Raw genomic sequence first — 18,754 nt, 5'->3', positions numbered from 1 at the left:
GAAAGTAGCCTCCTGCACTAGGCCAGAAGTCTCCCCTTAGCCCCCAGCTAGGCCCTACTCACCTCAGCTTGTGGTTACTACAGGGACTCCCCTTAGACTAGGGACAGAGTCCTGTAGAACCTAGACAAGTGAGGGTTCAGCCAGGAACCGTGACTATCCTGGCAATTGCTGTGAAGGTAATACATCCTCTGCGTTAGCAGAGATAAGAGACATAATAAAGGTGGATCACTCCATGTGGGAGCCACCCACTGTTGAGGCGGAGGCATCTTGGATCATCTCCTGGAGCAAGGGATTCCAAGTAAAGGTCATCTGCGCACCCGGTAGCAGGAGCACCGGGCAGGTATTATCCAAGTCACCAAGTGCAACACCTATACACTTCATCTTAGTGGGCAGCGCTGTTCCAGACGTGGGTGGGGTTGTGGGACTCTTGGGACTTTGGGTACAAGGACTTTGGGAATACTGTGTAAGGAGGTTATAGCCCAGTTAGGGGCAAGGTTATAGCTGCCAGCTAGTGGCGGAGGGTGGCATATATATCGTTGTGCATACTGATGATGTTGCACTGTGAAAATATGATACTCTGTGTTGTGTTGCTATACAACATGATGTGATGTGATGTTATTGTGTTATTTGCTCGTTCAGTAAACCTTTTAGCCATAACCCTGGTGTATGTGGTTTCTGGGTGGGTTCCTATGCTAGGCCCATTCTACATTCCTATAGAATCCTACATAGGTGGAGGCGCTGACCGACGAGAACGTTCCAGAGATTCACCCTAGGCTCTCACTAGTGGAGGCTCAGGCCTCCTGTGAACCTGCAGGTATACGCACCACACCTGGTAACATATAGGTTCCCCCTCACATTCACTCTATCTGCGATTGGGGGTGGGGGAATACCCGTTACACATATAACAGGTTTGAATAGCAATTTACTTTTCCTAGTTTTTGAACATGTGACCACTGATATTTTGGTGAGCAATAATTCTTTGTTTTTTCAAGTTTACTGGACAGATAGTGTTTATAGAAGACACCTGCCTTTTTTCACAGTATAAATCAGTAAATACCAGCTATTATTAAGCCAAATCAATGGGGACAATGGGACAATTAAAGATTAAGGGGCCAATTCTGTATACGCCGTAATGGGCGCACAATGCATCTTGCTAATGGGAGCAATAATGTCTGCTACATCTGTATATAGAATACGACCCTACATCATTTGTACTAATATTAACCATGCTATAATGGAAGCAGCTATGCCTTCATTCTATTTTTGAATCAGTTATGTACAGGCCATGCATTCTGAAAACCCCTCTTCCGAAGATTATTTAATTTGCTTAGCTTGTGGGCGGTCATTTTTGTTGTAGTCAATATATGCAAAAACAACCTCATCAAAAATCCATCTACATGCATTTTTTCGTGTGAAAAGAGATACATCTTGCCATAATCCTTATGCTAATATTTAAGGCTTGGGATGTTACACATAGATGTGTCATCCCACTAAATTGAACCAATGACCGTGAATATTTAATAAAGCTACAACAGACAATGCAATGGTATTTAAAAGGATAAACCAAATTCCATATGTTTAGTTAAAAAACAACAAATAATATTGTATATAAATAATTTTATTTCTAGCTGTAAATATAAGTCACTTTAACATGGCAAGTCTGTGTCTTCATTTTATCAAGAGGTTCTTATAATCACTGGTAATCTGATTTTAATGCATACTGTTTCATGTTAAAATTACATTTTGCAACAAAAATATTTGCATGATAATTTACATACTGTATTGCCCTAGAAGAAATACGAGATCTCTATAGAGGGGGGGAAATAGGCTTTTCATTGCACATTTCTTTGTTATCTTGAATGTGAAAGTTAAATTAATTTGTCCCTAGGGCTGGAAAGGGAAGGGAAATAGAAAAGAAGACGAGGGTGAGTGAGAGGGGAAAAGTGAAGAGTAGAGGAGAGGGTGAGGGTGTAAGAGGTGTAAGGTTACGAGTAGAAGAGAAGGTGAGTGTGTGAGAGGTGAAAGGTGAGGAGAAGAGGGGAAAGGTGAAGAGTAGAAGAGAGGGTGAGTGAGAGGGGAAAGGTGAAGAGTAGAGGGTGAGTGAGTGAGAGGGGAAAGGTGAAGAAGAGAGGGTGAGTGAAAGAAAAGGTGAAAAGTAGAGGAGAGGGTGAGTAAGTGGGGAAAAGTGAAGCATAGAGGAGAGGGCAAGTGAGTGAGAGGGTGAGTGAGAGGGGAAAGGTGAAGAGTAGAGGAGAGAGAGAGTGAAATGGGAAAGGTGAAGAGTAGAGGAGTGGGTGAGTGAGTGATGGTAAAGGTGAAGAGTAGAGGATAGCATGAGTGAGTGAGTGAGTGAGTGGGGAACATTGAAGAGGAGAGGGTGAATGAGATGGAGAGGAGACGATGAGTGAGTGAGAGGGGAAAGGTGAAGAGTAGAGAAGAGGGTGAGTAAGTGAGTGGGGAAAGGTGACGAGGAGAGGGTGAGAAAGTGAGGGTAAAGGTGAAGAGGAGAAGGTGAGTGAGTGAGAGAAAAGGTGAAGAGTAGAGGAGAGGGTGAGTGAGTGGGGAAAGGTGAAGAATAGAGGCATGGGTGAGTGAGTGAGAGGGGAAAGGTGAAGGGTAGAGGATAGCGTTAGTGAGTGAGTGAGGAACGGTGAAGAGGAGAGGGTGAGTGAGGGGAAAGGTGACGAGGAGAGGATGAGTGAGAGAGGAAAGGTGAAGAGGGTGAGGGAGTGAGAGAGGAAAGGAGAAGGGGGTGAGTGAGTGAGTGAGTGGGGAAAGGTGAAGAGGAGATGGTGAGTGAGAGAGGAATGGTGAAGAGGAGAAGGTGAGTGTGTGAGAGGGGAAAGGTGAAGAGTGGAGGATAGGGTGAGTGAGTGGGAAGGTGAAGAGTAGAGGAGAGAGTGAGTGAGTCAGTGAGTGAGTGAGTGAGGGGAAAGGTGAAGAGGAGAGGGTGAGTGAGTGAGTGAGTGAGTGAGGGGAAAGATGAAGAGGAGAGGGTGAGTGAGTGAGGGGAAAGATGAAGAGGAGAGGGTGAGTGAGTGAGGGGAAAGATGAAGAGGAGAGGGTGAGTGAGTGAGTGAGTGAGTGAGGGGAAAGGTGAAGAAGAGAGGATGAGTGAGAGGGGAAGGTTGATGAGTAGAGGAGAGGGTGTGAGATGGGAGAGGTGAAGAGTAGAGGACATGAAAATTATATAAAATGATGCAGTTTCTTCCCCCGTCCCCCAAGTTTCTCTATTTCCTTCTCACAAGCTGTCCAGACGTCAGTCCAAGTATATCGCTTGCATCCAGTACTCATGTAATGTTGACTTGCCCTCCTGGCCCTACATTTCCTTCCAATTAGAGCCGTGCAAAGGTCTACAAATGTTTGCAAAAAAGTCATTTTTGTGTTTTGCTAACATTTCTACAGGTCATTATCTATAAATTCCGCCTGATTCACAAACATTTTGCACATCTCTGTATTTGTCTTTGCAATGCTCGTTGACTGGAATTGTGCCAAAATCCTCAGATTTTCCGTGCAAACTTTTTTTTCCTGCCAGCTATTCCCAGAACCCTGCATCAGCTGGTTTCTTTCAACCTCTGCACATGGGTAGTCAGATCACTGATGAATACTGTAGATGAGCTATTAATGTGATTAATAACTTATAAATAATCAGTCTACAAACTATACAAAATAATGCAGCAAATGATAAATAACTGATATGAAGTGTTTGATTTACCTAATCCCTGGTGTTATTGCAGTACATTTAAAATAGTGATTTTTAATGATTTCACTATTGTATATTATGCATGGTAATGTCTAGCCCATAATATATATCATAAAATTATAACACATTACTTAGACAGAAATGCAATAAGCAATACTACAGTATGTCAGCCTAACAGAGTTTAACAAACAAATGTGGTGCAAAAAGAATTTACATTTATTTTGGTAGTTTGAAGACAAGTGGCATTATTGCGAAATACAGTTTTAAAGGTTTAGGGCCTCATGCACTAAACACTGATAAAAAAAAATTGCCACAGTTTTTAAATCACCATTTGTGACAGCGTTGCTATCACGTTATGCAGAAAGCCCCGAATACCAGTGATAGCAACATTTATAAAAAATAGCGAGTAGCCGGCGACGAGATGATCCCCCCTCTGACAAAGGCTTACCTGGTGAGTTATATCTGCTGCAGAGAGAGAGAGAGACGCCTCTCCCTGCGCAAGTCTCGCACAAAATTAAAGTTCATCAATTTAAAATGTATTACTAGTGTAGATAAGCAGGGGGTCTCCGGAGCAGAACTGCGTTGATTTGAGGTTCTGGGACCCCCTGCTTCACGAGATACAGGCCCCGTTATGGTGTGCCAGTATCTCCTATGCATTTAAATCCCGTCGTCACATGACGCAGGACATTTACATGCATAGGAGATACCGGCACCCCAAAATGGGGCCTGTATCTCGGGAAGCAGGGGGTCCCCAGACCTCAAATCAACAAGGTTCTGCTCCAGAGACCCCTGCTACAATACACTAGTATTACAGTTTATATTAAAATATGTAATAACCACCAATACAAAACCCACCACCTGTGCCCCCACATAAAACCAATATTTATTTTTTTTAACACAGGATTGATAACAGAGGATGGCAGGTGTCCCCGAGTGATCCCCCTGGGTCCATGGGTGGTCCCCGCGGGTCCCTGCTAGCCTTCAGTTCCAACCCTGTTGTAAAATAAATAAAGATGGCATACACAGTAATGGGCAAAATAACTACTATCCAGATATGGAAAATAGCTCATTTGCCCATTATTAAATCAAACATTAGCCAGGGATCATAAATAAAGTAAATAAAAAACGTTCTACTTACCCCTGTCATCATGAAGGGCGTCCTCGTCAGCATACTGCAGGGCCATGTCCTCCGATGCCAGCAAGAATACATACAAAAATATAATCTAATGGCCCCTAACCCATTAATCACCTTAGCGGTTAATAACCCCTATAGTAATTAAGGGGTTAACCCACCCTCTACCACAACCCACCCAGGAGGCCTAACCACCCTCCCCAGGCAACTACCCCCACCCTCCACCCATTCATTGGTACAGTGGGTACATCATGTCCACATAATAAGGGCATGACTTAACACTACAGCAATAATTGGTGAAGCTAAAAAAATCAGGGCCATAAAAATCAACACATTACAAATGCCAATAAACCAATTGATTGGCACAGTGCGTACAGCATAACCATATAATATGGGCATGATTTAACACTATGCCAGTCAATGGTCTACCTACAGAAAAATCAATCTCCAACAATATCCAATGCAATCCAAACAATCACCAAATAAACAAAAATAAACAACTAAACACAACAAAATTACGACCAATCAATTAATCAAAGACCAAATTAACACCAGAATTAACTATTCCAACAGCAAAACAAAACCATCAATAAATAAAATAAATCTCCAAATAAACACCATCATTGAAAATAAAAACACCAAAAATAAACCACTATTAAATGCAAACATCAAAGAAAACCCAGAAATAAACAATTAAAAACACCACAAAAATGCCATAATATAACATGAAAACTCAAAATACAGAGCATACAAATTGAAAAAAAAAAAAAAAGAGCCAAAATACATATAAAACACATAAAAGCAACCATCTGGCAAAACAACCATTGCTTCTTACTTTATGTATGTATAGCCCTAAACGGGCATACATTAATACATTAGCAATGAAGGTGTCAAAAAAAAAAATCCAATACCAATAAAAATACAGAGAAAAAACCTCTAAAATAAAAATAACATACATTCCATTTTTTTTCTTACCTTGAGATATCTTCACCCTCAGATTCCCGTGGTCTACGCAAGCTCTCGTACCAATCCACAATCCAAAACAGCAACGGCCCACAGGTAAAATCCAAAGTCCTTTTCTTCTTTCATTATCTTCATCTGTTAATTGTAATCCATTTGGGTGTCTTCTATCTTCTTCCGTATCTTCTTCTTGTTCTTCTTTTGTATCTTCATCCATCTTCATCTTCATCTGTCATTTGTAATCCTATTGGAGGAGGAGGTTTTCACTCCTCGGCTTCTTGCCGTCAAATGAGGCTGCACAGGCTTTTATAGGCCTGTGGTGTCACATTTGGTTGGCATATGGTTCCTACACCATCTGATTGGCTGTGAAAACCATGTGCCTCTTTTTTTTAATGTCACGTCATGTAAAGGGAGTGAAGCTAGCCAATCAAAATGGCTGTGCTTCCTTTCCCTTTAACATGATGTCACAAAATCCAACATGGCTACCGTCACATGTTATTTCAACCAATCCGATTATGAGAAATATATCCCCAATCTGATTGGCTGTAGTTACCATGTGACTCCATTTGGATGACACCACATCCTTTCCAAAAATGGACTCTGTTACATGGTCTACTACAACCAGATTGAGGATATAGTTCTCACAACCAAATCGGCAGAAGTACCATGTGACGGCAGCCATATTGGATTTTGTGACATCATGTTAAAGGGAAAGAAAGCATAGCCATTCTGATTGGCTGACTTCACTCCCTTTAAATGACGTCACATTAAAAAAAAAAAAGAGGAACATGGTTTTCACAGCCAATCAGGTGGCATGGGAACCATATACCAATCAAATGTGACATCACAGGCCTATAAAAGCCTGTGCAGCCTCATTTGACGGCAAGAAGCCGAGGAGTGAATACCTCCTCCAATAGGATTACAAGGGCATTACAGATGAAGATAGATTAAGATACAAAAGAAGAACAAGAAGATACAGAAGAAGATAGAAACCCAAATGGATTACAATTAACAGATGAAGATAAAGAAAGAAGAAAAGGACTTTTGATTTTACCTGTGGGCCGTTGCTGTTTTGGATCGTGGATTGGTACGAGAACTTGCGGAGACCACGGGAATCGGAGGGTGAAGGCATCTAAAGGTAAGAATTTTTTTTGAATGTATGTTATTTTTATTTTACAGTTTTTTTCACTGTATTTTTATTGATATTGGAGTTTTTTTTACACATATATTGCTAATGTATTTATGTATGCCCATTTAGGGCTATACATACAGCAGGGCCCCTGGTATATGGCGGGTTCCGTTCCAGAGGCCCGCCGTATAGTGAAAATCGGCGGAAAGCGGATCCGGTGAGTTTCACTTCTGCATTTTTGCCGTTCTGCGCATGTGCAACCTATGGTATGAGCGCGCAACCAATGGTATGCGCGCGCAACCTATGGTATGCACACACAACCTGCGGTCTGCGCATGCGCGCCGGGCGCACCCGCCCATTCTGCGCATGCGCGACTGTAAATCCATGATGGCAGCCCCCTTCTCGGTGCCGCCGTATAAGCGGAAGGCCGGATAAAGGAGCGCCGAGAAGCGGGGCCCTGCTGTACATACATATATACATACAGTAAGAAGCAATGGTTGTATTGCCAAATGGTTGCTTTTATGTGTTTTATATGTATTTTGGCTCATTTTTTTCAATTTGTATGCTATGTATTTTGCGTTTTCATATTGTATTGTGGCATTTTTTTGTGGTGTTTTTAATTGTTTATTTCTGGGTTTTCTATGATGTTTGAATTTTAATAGTAGTTTATTTTTGGTGTTTTGATTTTCAATAATGGTGTTTATTTGGAGATTTATTTTATTTATTAATGGTTTTGTTTTGCTGTTGGAATAGTAAATTCTGGTGTTAATTTGGTATTTGATTAATTGATTGGTGGTAATTTTGTTGTGTTTACTTGTTTATTTTTGTTTATTTGGTGATTGTTTGGATTGCATTGGATATTGTTTGTGATTGATTTTTTTGTAGGTTAACCATTGACTGGCATAGTGTTAAATCATGCCCATTGTTTTTTTGGCATTTTTAATGTGTTGATTTTTCTATGTAATTTGTTGTATTTTGGGCCTGTTTTTTGTAGCTTCACCATTTATTGCTATAGTGTTTAATCATGCCCATATTATATGGGCATGATGTACCCACTGTACCAATGAATGGGTCGAGGGTGGGGGTTGTTGCCTGGGGAGGGTGGTTAGGCCTCCTGGGTGGGTTTTGGTGGAGGGTGGTTAACCCCTTAATTACTACAGCGGTTATTAACCGCTAAGATGATTAAGGCGTTAGGGGCCATTAGATTGTATTTTTGTATATATTCTTGCTGGCATCGGAGGACATGGCCCTGCAGTATGCCGACAAGGACACCCTTCATGATGGCAGGGGTAAGTAGAATGGTTTTTATTTACTTTATTAATGCTGCCTGGCTAATGTTTGATTTAATAATGGGCAAATTAGCTATTATCCATATCTGGATAATAGTTATTTTGCCTATTACTGTACTGTACTGTATGATGTGTTTGGTGGGGGGGAGGGGAGTTGTATTAATTGAAATGTATGCATTTATTTATTTTACAACAGGGTTGGTACTGAAGGCCAGCGGGGACCCAAGTTGGACCACCAGAGGACCCCTGGACACCACCCGGGTATCTCTGTGGGACCCCCAGACACCCATGCAAAACACCAGAGGGCCCCTAGACACCCATGGGAACCACCCGAGGGCCCCCAGACACACGTGGGGATGACCCGGACACCCCCAGACACCCGCAGGGACCACCTGGAGGCCCAGGGACACTCGTGGGGACCACCAGGACACAAACGCTGGCCTATGTTATAAATCCTGTGTTAAAATAATTAACTACAGTAATGGTTTTATGTATGGATACAAGGGTTGGGTTATGTATTGGTGCTTAGTACATATTGTAATGTTTATTGGGGGGGTGAGTGAAAGGCCAAGTACCCCCTTCACTCACCCCCTCTGCCCCCAATAAAGCTGCTGTTGTCCCTTAACCCCTTCATTGCCTTAGCAGTTAACCGCTAAGGTAATGAAGTTGCCTGTAAATGCATTTTTATTGCATCTGATTGATGCGGGGGTCTCCAGTGCTGATATTAATGGGTATCAGCTCCGGAGTCTCCCGGCATCAATCCGATGCAGGAAAAATGCATTTTTTTTCTAAGTCCCATCTCGCCGCTTATCATAACCTTCATGCCAACTTTTCCTGGCGAGACGATTTGGAGAGGAAATCGCAATTCTAGACCGGCGATTAGGCTTGATAAGCTAAACGGTGCTACTAGAATAGCACTAGTTTGACAAGCTGGCGATAAGTTACGATAATTGGCTTATCGTTGCGCGTTTGGTGTTTTTTTTCTTTCTATGTATTCGACTGACTGATGAGCCACCTGTGCTGAAGCAGGGATATCCTGAAGAACTGAGCCCTTGAGGACTGGAGTTGCCCACCCCTACAATAATCAGATTAGGGTTTGTGAAAAGGATAACATTCCTGATAGGAATTTACAACCAGGAGAACTACGGTAAAGAAAGTAGCAATAAAGAGCTGTACTATTCATGGCCAGTGCAAGGGTATTATGTGCCCTAGGTCAGCGGTGCGCAAACTGGGGGGCGCGAGACTGAGTGCGGGGAGGGGGGGTTTACGCGCTTCCCAAAGGCACTTAAATGAAGTGCCAGGGGAGCTGCAGGGCCTCTGTAAACCTTTACTTACCTTGCCTCCACACGTGTTGCTATGGCAACACGGCGTCATGTGACGTCACGTTGCTAGGGCAACGTGACATCATGACGCCGGAACCCAGGTAAGTGGGGGTGAAGGGAGGGGGCGCGGGGCTGAGATGACCACTGGAAGGGGGGCGCAGAGAAAAACGTTTGTGCCCCCCTGCCCTAGGTGAACCTACAGCCTTACATTCCCATCACCACCAATTAACTTTCAGGGGAGAAATTACCCAGCCCCGACACAGTTCCCTCTCTCCCTCACACACACTCCCTTACCACACACATTCTCACCCCCCCTTCCTCTCATTCATATTCATGCTGCCAATCAGGATGTAGGAAACTGCCCAGCCCCCCAGCAACAGCTCTGCTCTCTCCCTGATCCGGGAGAGAAGGGAAATCCCATGTTGGGTTAAAACACTGCACTAAGCAAAGTAGACGATTGTCGTCCCCCAAATGTTGCCACCCGAGACGGTCGCCTAGTTTGCCTAATGGTTAAACCACCCCTTGTACTATAAACAGGTGATAGTTAATGAGTACATTGCCAAGAAAGAGGACCTGCAACATATCATTGAGACAAAGTGAAAGGAAAATGAATTCTAGGTGAAATGACATAGAAAAGATTAGAATGCCAACTTAATATTTTGTTACAAAATGTTTATAAAAAGGCTATTACACCAAAGTGCCCTAGGAATAGCATTAACAGACCACATAGAATTTCAGCCTCTGAGCTGCATCTGTGGGTCACCCTTGAACAATATTAGTTAATAGGCAATAATGAACCTATCATTAACCATAATGAAGAAAGACTCCAGACGCCATATTATATTAATGTTCATGTCACTGTCATTTTGCAATAAGTGGGATGGATTTATGGCCCATGGTCCTCTCATCTTGCGGCATCGTTTTTAAACCATGTTTATGACGCTACAAATGCTCATTACTTACGTTGCTTAGTCAATGCTTGTAGCTCGTCTAATCGGAATACAGAGAGGCGATTGACACCACCACAGACAGAACCCTTTTCTCCTTTACACTCATTGTTGCACTCTAATTCCTTTGCTCTGTTCAAGGGCAAACTGTTTCCGCAATAACATTCAGCTCCATATTCCAAACCAGCATAAAGATAAGTCCTGGTAAAAACAAGAGAGCCGTAGAGCTTGCTGATATCCATTCAACTTTCATAAACACAAGTTTAATGAGCCGCTCAATACTGTACTTTTTCCTCTAAAATAATTAAAGCATTGGATATCTTAAACTTGGGATTCATTGATCCTAGAGGGCTTGTAGCAGTGTACTGAAGAGAGCCCCTTAAAACGCAGCAGGTACTAATTTCCCAAGTGGTCACAGACCACTTATTGACTGTCAATTTAAATCAGTTCAAGGGAAATCCATTGGCGAAAATGTAACACTGCAGAAGTGTGGATCTTTAGACCACTGGGTCAAAATAAATAAATAAAGACCAGATATCAAATGCCTGTTTCTATTTTGGTAGTTTACTCCCACAACCAAGTTCCCTTCCAAATTTTTATTGGAAAATAAAGCAAGGATAGGCACACAGATCCGATGCAAAGATCACTATTTAGACAAATATATATATATATATATATGTATATACACACACACACACACACACACTATATATATAGAGAGAGGAGAGAGAGAGAGAGAGAGAGAGAGAGAGAGAGAGAGAGAGAGAGAGAGAGAGAGAGAGAGAGAGAGAGAGAGAGAGAGAGAGAGAGAGAGAGAGAGAGAGAGAGAGAGAGAGAGAGAGAGAGAGAGAGAGAGAGAGAGAGAGAGAGAGAGAGAGATGTCTGGTATATGCTGCCACTATATATTGGATTTACACATAAATCAAACAAATACACATATGGAGAAGGTAACATTAAGCGCAAAACCTAGACAATGAAAGTCTGATTGTAAAGATACCTTTCTATTGGAATCAATTACTATCTATGATAGCATGGATATAGGGTATGGATAGGCAAGAACACCTTACGCGTTTCGTCTTAGTTCAGACTTCTTCAGATACCTACCCATACCCTATATCCGTGCTATCATAGATAGTAATTTATTCCAATAGAAAGCTAGCTCTACAATCAGAATTTCAGCTACAGGATATGATTGCCATTATCTCGCCTGAATCTCATGCACCTCAGTGACATCAGTAACAGCTGATGGGAGGAACACAGAGAGGAAACAGCGCAAAAATCAGATCTAAGGACATAAACAGCTGACCCACGCTGCTTCAGCGCAGAGGCAGGGACGTCAACATTTGTGTGTTCCAGCGCAGCTCTCAAAGCTGATCTACACTGCCATAACAGCAAAAAAAAGATACCAACATCTGTGGCTTTCATCACAGCGTACAGCTGATCTACACTGCTTGGATATCAGGACAGAAACGCCGGCTCTTGTGGGTTTTTTTTCCCATTGCAGGCAACAGTTGATCCATCTCAGCATCAAGCCAGAGATGTTGATATCTGCAGCTTCTACTGCAGTTCTTGGATTGTTATCCGACATGACTAACTTCTGCTACACTGTGAGTAGCACTTCACCATTGTGTAATACCAATATACCAAACAGTACTTACTATATTGGTCTCTTTCCTTTATTTGAGAAGTCTATTAATATAGCCTCTTCCAACATTTATTTTATCAATATACTGGGACTTTATATTCATATATTGTCTAAATTTTGCACCTGATGTTACATTTTCCATATACATACATACATATACATACATACACACTACGTAAAACAAACAATTATTGTTATTATACAGGGCTCGATAAATTGTAAAAAATGTCACTCGCCTGTAAATAAAGACACGCGCCCCCACCTCCCCCCCCAAAAATTTTTTTTAACCCCCGTCCTGCTGTCAAGTGCTTATCGGCAGTGTGGTGCAGCAACTCCCGGCATTCTCCTACAACTTCCATGTCTCCCCCTTCCGTGAAAATGGCTTCCGCATTGCCATGACAATGGGACACTATGTGACGTCAAGAAGCCATGGCAACGTCGTGGTTATGGCAATGCGGCGTCATTTGATGCCGCGCAGCTCTTTTCATTGGTTTTGCAGGGGGAGACACAGGACTTGGAGGAGAATGCCGGGAGACACCGCCGGTAAGCCCTTGATAGCAGGCAAAATGCACTCGCCCCATGCGAGGGGACGAGTGCATTTGTCGAGCCCTGTATATATGTATATTGCACAATGGTTTGGGGAACAAGTAACCCTTCCTCTGCTATTAACAGCAGCTGGTGTTAAGGTCCCAAAACTTTGGGGACTTTAAACACATACAAAGCTATACAGTGTATACTAGGATGTGTACACTTGTTACAGTTTTTACCAGATAAAGGGCTACTTGGACCCCGAAACATTGTGCACCTTGTCCCTTGTATATATTAATAAATAAACTAAATAGAGACCTTTGCACCTGAAGTTCATCCTCGCATTGTTTACATATGAGTGGCACTTGTAAAGGGGATCCTGCCACAGAGGCCGATCAACACTATCAGATATTCTGCTCCACTAACTTCCTTCTACGGGGTGCATGGAAAGTATTATTGTTTGGACAGCTGATTTTTATATTACCAAGCTATTGAACTTCATTAACGAGGATCTGAGGAATACAGTTATTACATTACATGAGATTTGAGATTTATAGGCAAAGCATAACGTTGTCACCAACCCCAACTCAAAATAGGTGATATAACAAGGTTTGTGTACGGAATTTGAGTGTTTACAGTAGGCTTAGCCATGAAAGCGGGCATAACAACTCTCTGCAGCAAATAGGTTACAATTCTAAGTAGATTTCAGTCACAAGAGCCCTTGGTATTCAAGCAAGTTGGTGGCAGAAGTACTGAAGAACATGTACATGTAAACTAAAGCTAATGATTCCTAATTTTGTTAACACACATTTTTCCCAATAGTAGATTTATTTCATCTTTACCTTTCAGCGCAGGCATCCTGACAGTGACTTATGGTCATTTTCCTTAGATCGTAGAACACCGTTGCCTTAAGGGTCCTCTGTTCAACATTATCAATAAAACATCCAACATATGTACCTAGAAACATTTAAAAACACAGTTGCATAAATATTATGACGTTTTCAGTGTTAGACATAGCTTATTTCATAAAGACATTCAATGACAAGTTAAAGGCTGAAGAAGTTATAAAGAAAACTTATGGAAACAATGTCTTAGGCAAGTCCATTAAACTTGAACGACCCCATACTCACACAGCATACAATGCCTACACAGCTATATAGTTTGGGGAGGGTTAAGGGTCCCTCCTGCCGTTCCCGTGCACCAGACATTACATAATTTAAACTTCAACTTACGAGTGCTGTCTGTAACACCGTACTTCTTGAATGAACACAGAAAAACTGATGATACCTAAATGGTCGAAACTGCTGAGTGTGGTGGTTAACCCTACATAACGGGCACATAAATAATGTAAAAAAAGATTGCAGGTATTCAGTTTTAGGAAACAACGAGATGTCATATGAATATTATAAACTTACAAGCTAAAGTGCCTGTCTTTGCACTTTGAAATCTGGATTCATAAAGCCTGGCTTCGTACTGGTCTTCTCCCTTTCGTACTGCTCTTCTCCCTTTCCTCCCTCCTCCCTTTCCTCCCCTTCTCTCTCTCCCTCCCACCTCCTCAACTTTTTCTTTTAATACCTTAATATATCCCCAATTCTTTCCACCTCTCTCCCCTTCTCCAGCATTCTTACGTTCCCCTCACATGCCAACTGACTACCTCTCTTTCTTTGTTTGCTTTCTGTGTAAACTTTATAATTATTTAACTCTCCTTATTTTCCAGCAGACTACAGTACATGTATGTGTATTAAGATGTCACCAGAATGATGTCACGTGTCAGATACATAGCCTACCAGGTACAACACCCAGTAGCTGTTTTATTTGAGAAATTGTAATATCTCTAACTTTCCAAGCAGCAACCCTTTTGAAGTGGTCGAGGAGATCCAAACCTTGACAATTCACCTTACTTTGATACTTAAATTAATCCTTTCAAGTTTGGGTGTTCTAGGTCTCATAGTTTGGGTGTGCATAATGAGACAAACATTCTGACATAGATAGTAGATTAGGAATGGGGATAGAATACCAGCTACTGAGATAAGTGTACAGTATATGATTGTTCTGCCCCATTTCTATTTTTTTAAACCTGAGCTATTTATTGTAGTTTAGATACTATATGTATATATATATATATATATATATATACCCTCTGCTGCAGGGAGCCTGGAGTGTACCTGGTTCATTTGATGACAGCACCTCCACCTGTGAGGGATCCTAACAATGCGGAATAAACCCATCATAGGACCCAATACAAGAAATGCACACACTTGTATAGATAACAGGTTTTACTGACCACATATATGATTATACCACAACATGTATAACTTAAGCCTCGCACGGCCGTTACCCCACAGTGCACCCAACCACATTGTCCACAACCTGATGGGGTTTACCCCAAATTACCGAGGTGCCCTGGGCACCTAACCACCCAGTGTCCACAGGAGCCAACCCACCCAATGGGTGTGACAGCGCTTCCCACAAGGTGTTATATTTCGTGCACTTGTAGAAGGTGTGATACTTGCCGGGTGCTCCAACACCCGGTACCACCAACTGATGATGAAACCGTCTGATCCAGCGCCGTCGCCGAAAGCAATGATGTCCACCTCCATGTGGGGTGGTATCCACCTGGAGGGTCCCACCTTGATAGTCTCTATATGCGGTGGTGGTCTGGTCCCAGACCACATGCCGCAACTGCTGCGTGGCGTTCTGCTGTGTCCCTGACACTAAAGATGCTAATTGGGCAGGGTCCCTACCTAAGGGGCCTGTCCCTTTAGCAGTCACAATCTTACAGGGGAGTAGGGCCTATCGGGCATCTCTGGCCTAGTGCAGGGGCCACAGACACCCTGCACATACACCCTCACCCTACCGTGTCCCAGCTCCGACAGGCGTGGCTGCAAGCGTGCCAAATGTATCCACTATCAGAGCAGTGGAATCCAGCCATGCAATTGGCTAAGCTTAGCCACCTGGTCCTGCAGCCCCAGTGGCTGCTGGGGGTTGTTGTTTGCCATGCGGAGCCCTTGCTGTAATGGCCGCCACTAAGTGATGCTCTGCGCATGCACGAGGGGGCCATGATTGCCGCCATAACTCTTAAGCCCTATGCGCATGTGCGAGCCGTACTGCGCATGTGCAAGGTGTCCCAAGATGGCCGCCGCCTCTGCCAAGGAGCTCCAGTGACCGGATCGCCCCTCTTCAAGCCCGCAGCGCCCCCGCACATTCCCGGTAGCCGCTGGACGCACCCGCGCAACTCCCCAGTCTCCGCTGCCGGTCGCAGCAGGATTTAAGGGGACCCAGCCATATATATATATATATATATACAGTGTTCGACAAACCTATACATTTGCTCGCCCCGGGCGAGTGGATTTAACCCCCGGGCGAGTAAATATTGGCCCAAGCAGCACACGTTTGGTACTAGGTGGCGAGTAGATTTTTTTGTGTGGCGAGTAGATTTTTGGTGATTTGTCAACCACTGTATATATTGTGACAAACGCCCCTCTTTTGTAGTGCTGACGCCTGTCTGGGTTCTTCCCGACACAGTCTTCTAGGGTTGTTTAATACAAAAACAGGATCATGCAAAGTATTAAGCTGCTTAACTCAGGCTTCTGCCTGCTTTATTTTCATCCAAGTAAGGTACTGCAGCTTTAACATGTGTAGGTTAGAGGTACTCAGATACTTTTATTCAGTAGTTCACTCATTTAGTTTTACAGTATTTCCCACATTGTTATTTCAAGTAAAAAAGAAACCAAATGATATAAACAAAATCCTATCCCTTTCAGGGATCTAACTACACGTTAGAATCAGTCTCTCTAACAGCTGCTGGCCAACTAACCTGGTCCCCCAGCTTAAAACAATGCCCTCTCATTTAGGGTCACTTAGATACAGCACAGTCTTTAGCAACAGCAGTAAACATTTGTTTGGTCTTATCTGTTCGTGGTGGGAACTCGGTCCCGTGTCCAGGCAAATCCTCTGGTACTGTGATACTTGGAGGGGCCGTCAACTCCGAAACTGGAAACAGGGGAGCAGCGATACCCCCAGCCTCCAGGCTCTAAGGAGAGAGAGTGAAATGCAAAACCTCTCTGCTCTAAGTACCTGTGCATGTGATTAGAAGAGCAGGTGAGGGAGAACTAGAGCCATTGTAATCTGTGGTCTGGATTTTCCATCCAGCAGTCTGAGTTAATGGGAAGCTGTGGAATGGATCATTTTTAACTATTCCTGCACTTTCTGACCTAAAACGGGGCAGAAAGCTGCCTAACATCTTTGGACTATGTCACATATCCCCCTCCCCAGCTCACACCTACTGGGGTGAGCGGCCATGGACCTCACTGGGGTGAGCGTCCTACCTGAAATACTTGAGCTAACTCCTCAGTACAACATTAAGTATTCACATGACACGAATATTAAAAAAAATTCCCACGGCAATTATGGACAATAGTTTTTGTCATAAGAGACTATACTTGGCAAACATATTTTGTTGCTCTATATTAGGGAACTATTTTGAAAAATAAATGTCTAGCACACATTCTTACAACCCAGGATATGCTAAATATATTCACAAAACCAGACAATTTCTATTACCTCCCTGGGTTTTTCTACTCTAGAATATGAATCTCATATATTTACCAACAAAAAGGGCCATCAACCCTGTATATTAATTTGTAGTTTAGCTACATTTTCAACACAGAGAACCAATATAACATTGTAATATTGACAAAATGCTTATTCTAGAGGCCTAATATACCTTAACTACAATAGCTTATTTGCATAGTTAAGTGTCCGTGACATAGTCCACACGTGTAATAACAAAAAAAAATATCGGTCAATCCCCAAACACATTTTTTTTTTTTTTCTTTGACTTCCAGTCCATTACATTTCCTGACTTTATTTCATAGGCTGCTGCAACCTGCAAATGACTGGACTGTTTCTTTAGCTTCTGACGGAACTCTGGGGACGGATAGCCTTTGTCTTTATATTGTGGCCCAGAGTGGCGAGATCCGGAAAAATTCAAGGCCAGCGTTGACCTTCGTCGCTTTTGCTTTGCAACCTTTGAACCTTTATGGTACTTCTTACTGCCATGTATTTTCTCAAGACCATCACTCTCAGAGATTTGGGATTTCCCCTCTGGGGCAATTATATGGTACTTAGAAGATGAAGCACTGATTACCTTGATGGGGCTCTCACTAACTCCGGCTGTACCGTGTGGCATTTTACCTTTGCAGCTGGCAGGCATGTAGTGTTGGGCCTCTCTTTCCTGAGGCCTACATTTATTAAGGCGGAAATACCGCTGTATAACCAGTGACGCATTTCTCAGGGTTTGATAGTGAATCCTGTTCTGTGTCATCCTAGTCAGAGACTGGATCTTTATAGTTGCTCCTTTCATAATGAGGAACCTGTTTCGTACCATGTGGGCACGGTAGAATGATTGAAGTACACAGGCTGCTTTATTCCGGCGATTAAACTGACGAATTTTCATCCCTCTGTAGGCAGCCTGTAGGATGATAGTTGCGGCGCGTTTACGCCGATAATTTTCTCTTTCCCTTCTTCCTTGGATAAGAGCTTTGCAGTGCTTCTGAATTATTCTAATGCTTTTCTCCTTTTTCAAAACGTTAAGTTCCTCCACGAGAGAATTCTGTTTTGTGCATACATGTCGCAATTCTGTTCTCAGAGCGTCCATTTCTTCCTGGTGCTGGCTCTGAGTGTGCACCAATGCATTCTGTAGTGCTTCCTGCACTTCTAATTTTTCCTGAGTCAACTGTTTCTTTACTTTTTCTGCTTGGTCAGTCAAATCTGAATTTTCCAATTTCAGAGTCTCATTTTCTTGCTTTACAGTCTCTAACTCACTCAGGGCAATCTCATGGGTTTGCTTCAACATTCCCAGCTCTGTGTTCAGACCGTGGCCCTCCAGGCGTGAGTTTTGCACCTCTGTGCTGAGCGCGTGAACCTCTTGTAGAGCCTTCCCGTATTTCTGTTTTAGGATAGCAATTACGGTGTTGGCCTTTTCCAGACTAGTCGTCACCTCTTCCAGCTCACTCCGTAAGAGAGACTCTGTTTTCTTCAAAGCCTCGTACTCCTGTAAAGCTGGAAGTATACACCTCTGTAATTCGGCGTTCGATT

At 42.9% G+C, this 18,754-nt stretch overlaps 1 protein-coding gene across 4 annotated transcripts in view; it reads right to left on the bottom strand.

Moving 5' to 3' along the window:
• Positions 1-18,754, bottom strand: part of WSCD1 (WSC domain containing 1) — a 162,357-nt gene that overhangs the window by 97,835 nt on the left and 45,768 nt on the right. For all 4 annotated transcript variants that reach the window (XM_075594407.1, XM_075594408.1, XM_075594405.1 and 1 more), the window contains 2 exons: positions 13,498-13,612; positions 10,499-10,683 (listed from right to left, as the gene is read on the bottom strand). In XM_075594407.1, coding sequence (XP_075450522.1) covers positions 10,499-10,683; positions 13,498-13,612 — 300 coding nt within the window. The remainder of the gene's footprint in view (positions 1-10,498; positions 10,684-13,497; positions 13,613-18,754) is intronic.

Source organism: Ascaphus truei, chromosome 3 (genome assembly GCF_040206685.1).
Source record: "Ascaphus truei isolate aAscTru1 chromosome 3, aAscTru1.hap1, whole genome shotgun sequence".
Classification (NCBI taxonomy): Eukaryota; Metazoa; Chordata; class Amphibia; order Anura; family Ascaphidae; genus Ascaphus; species Ascaphus truei.
This window is presented reverse-complemented; position numbering and strand designations above follow the sequence as displayed.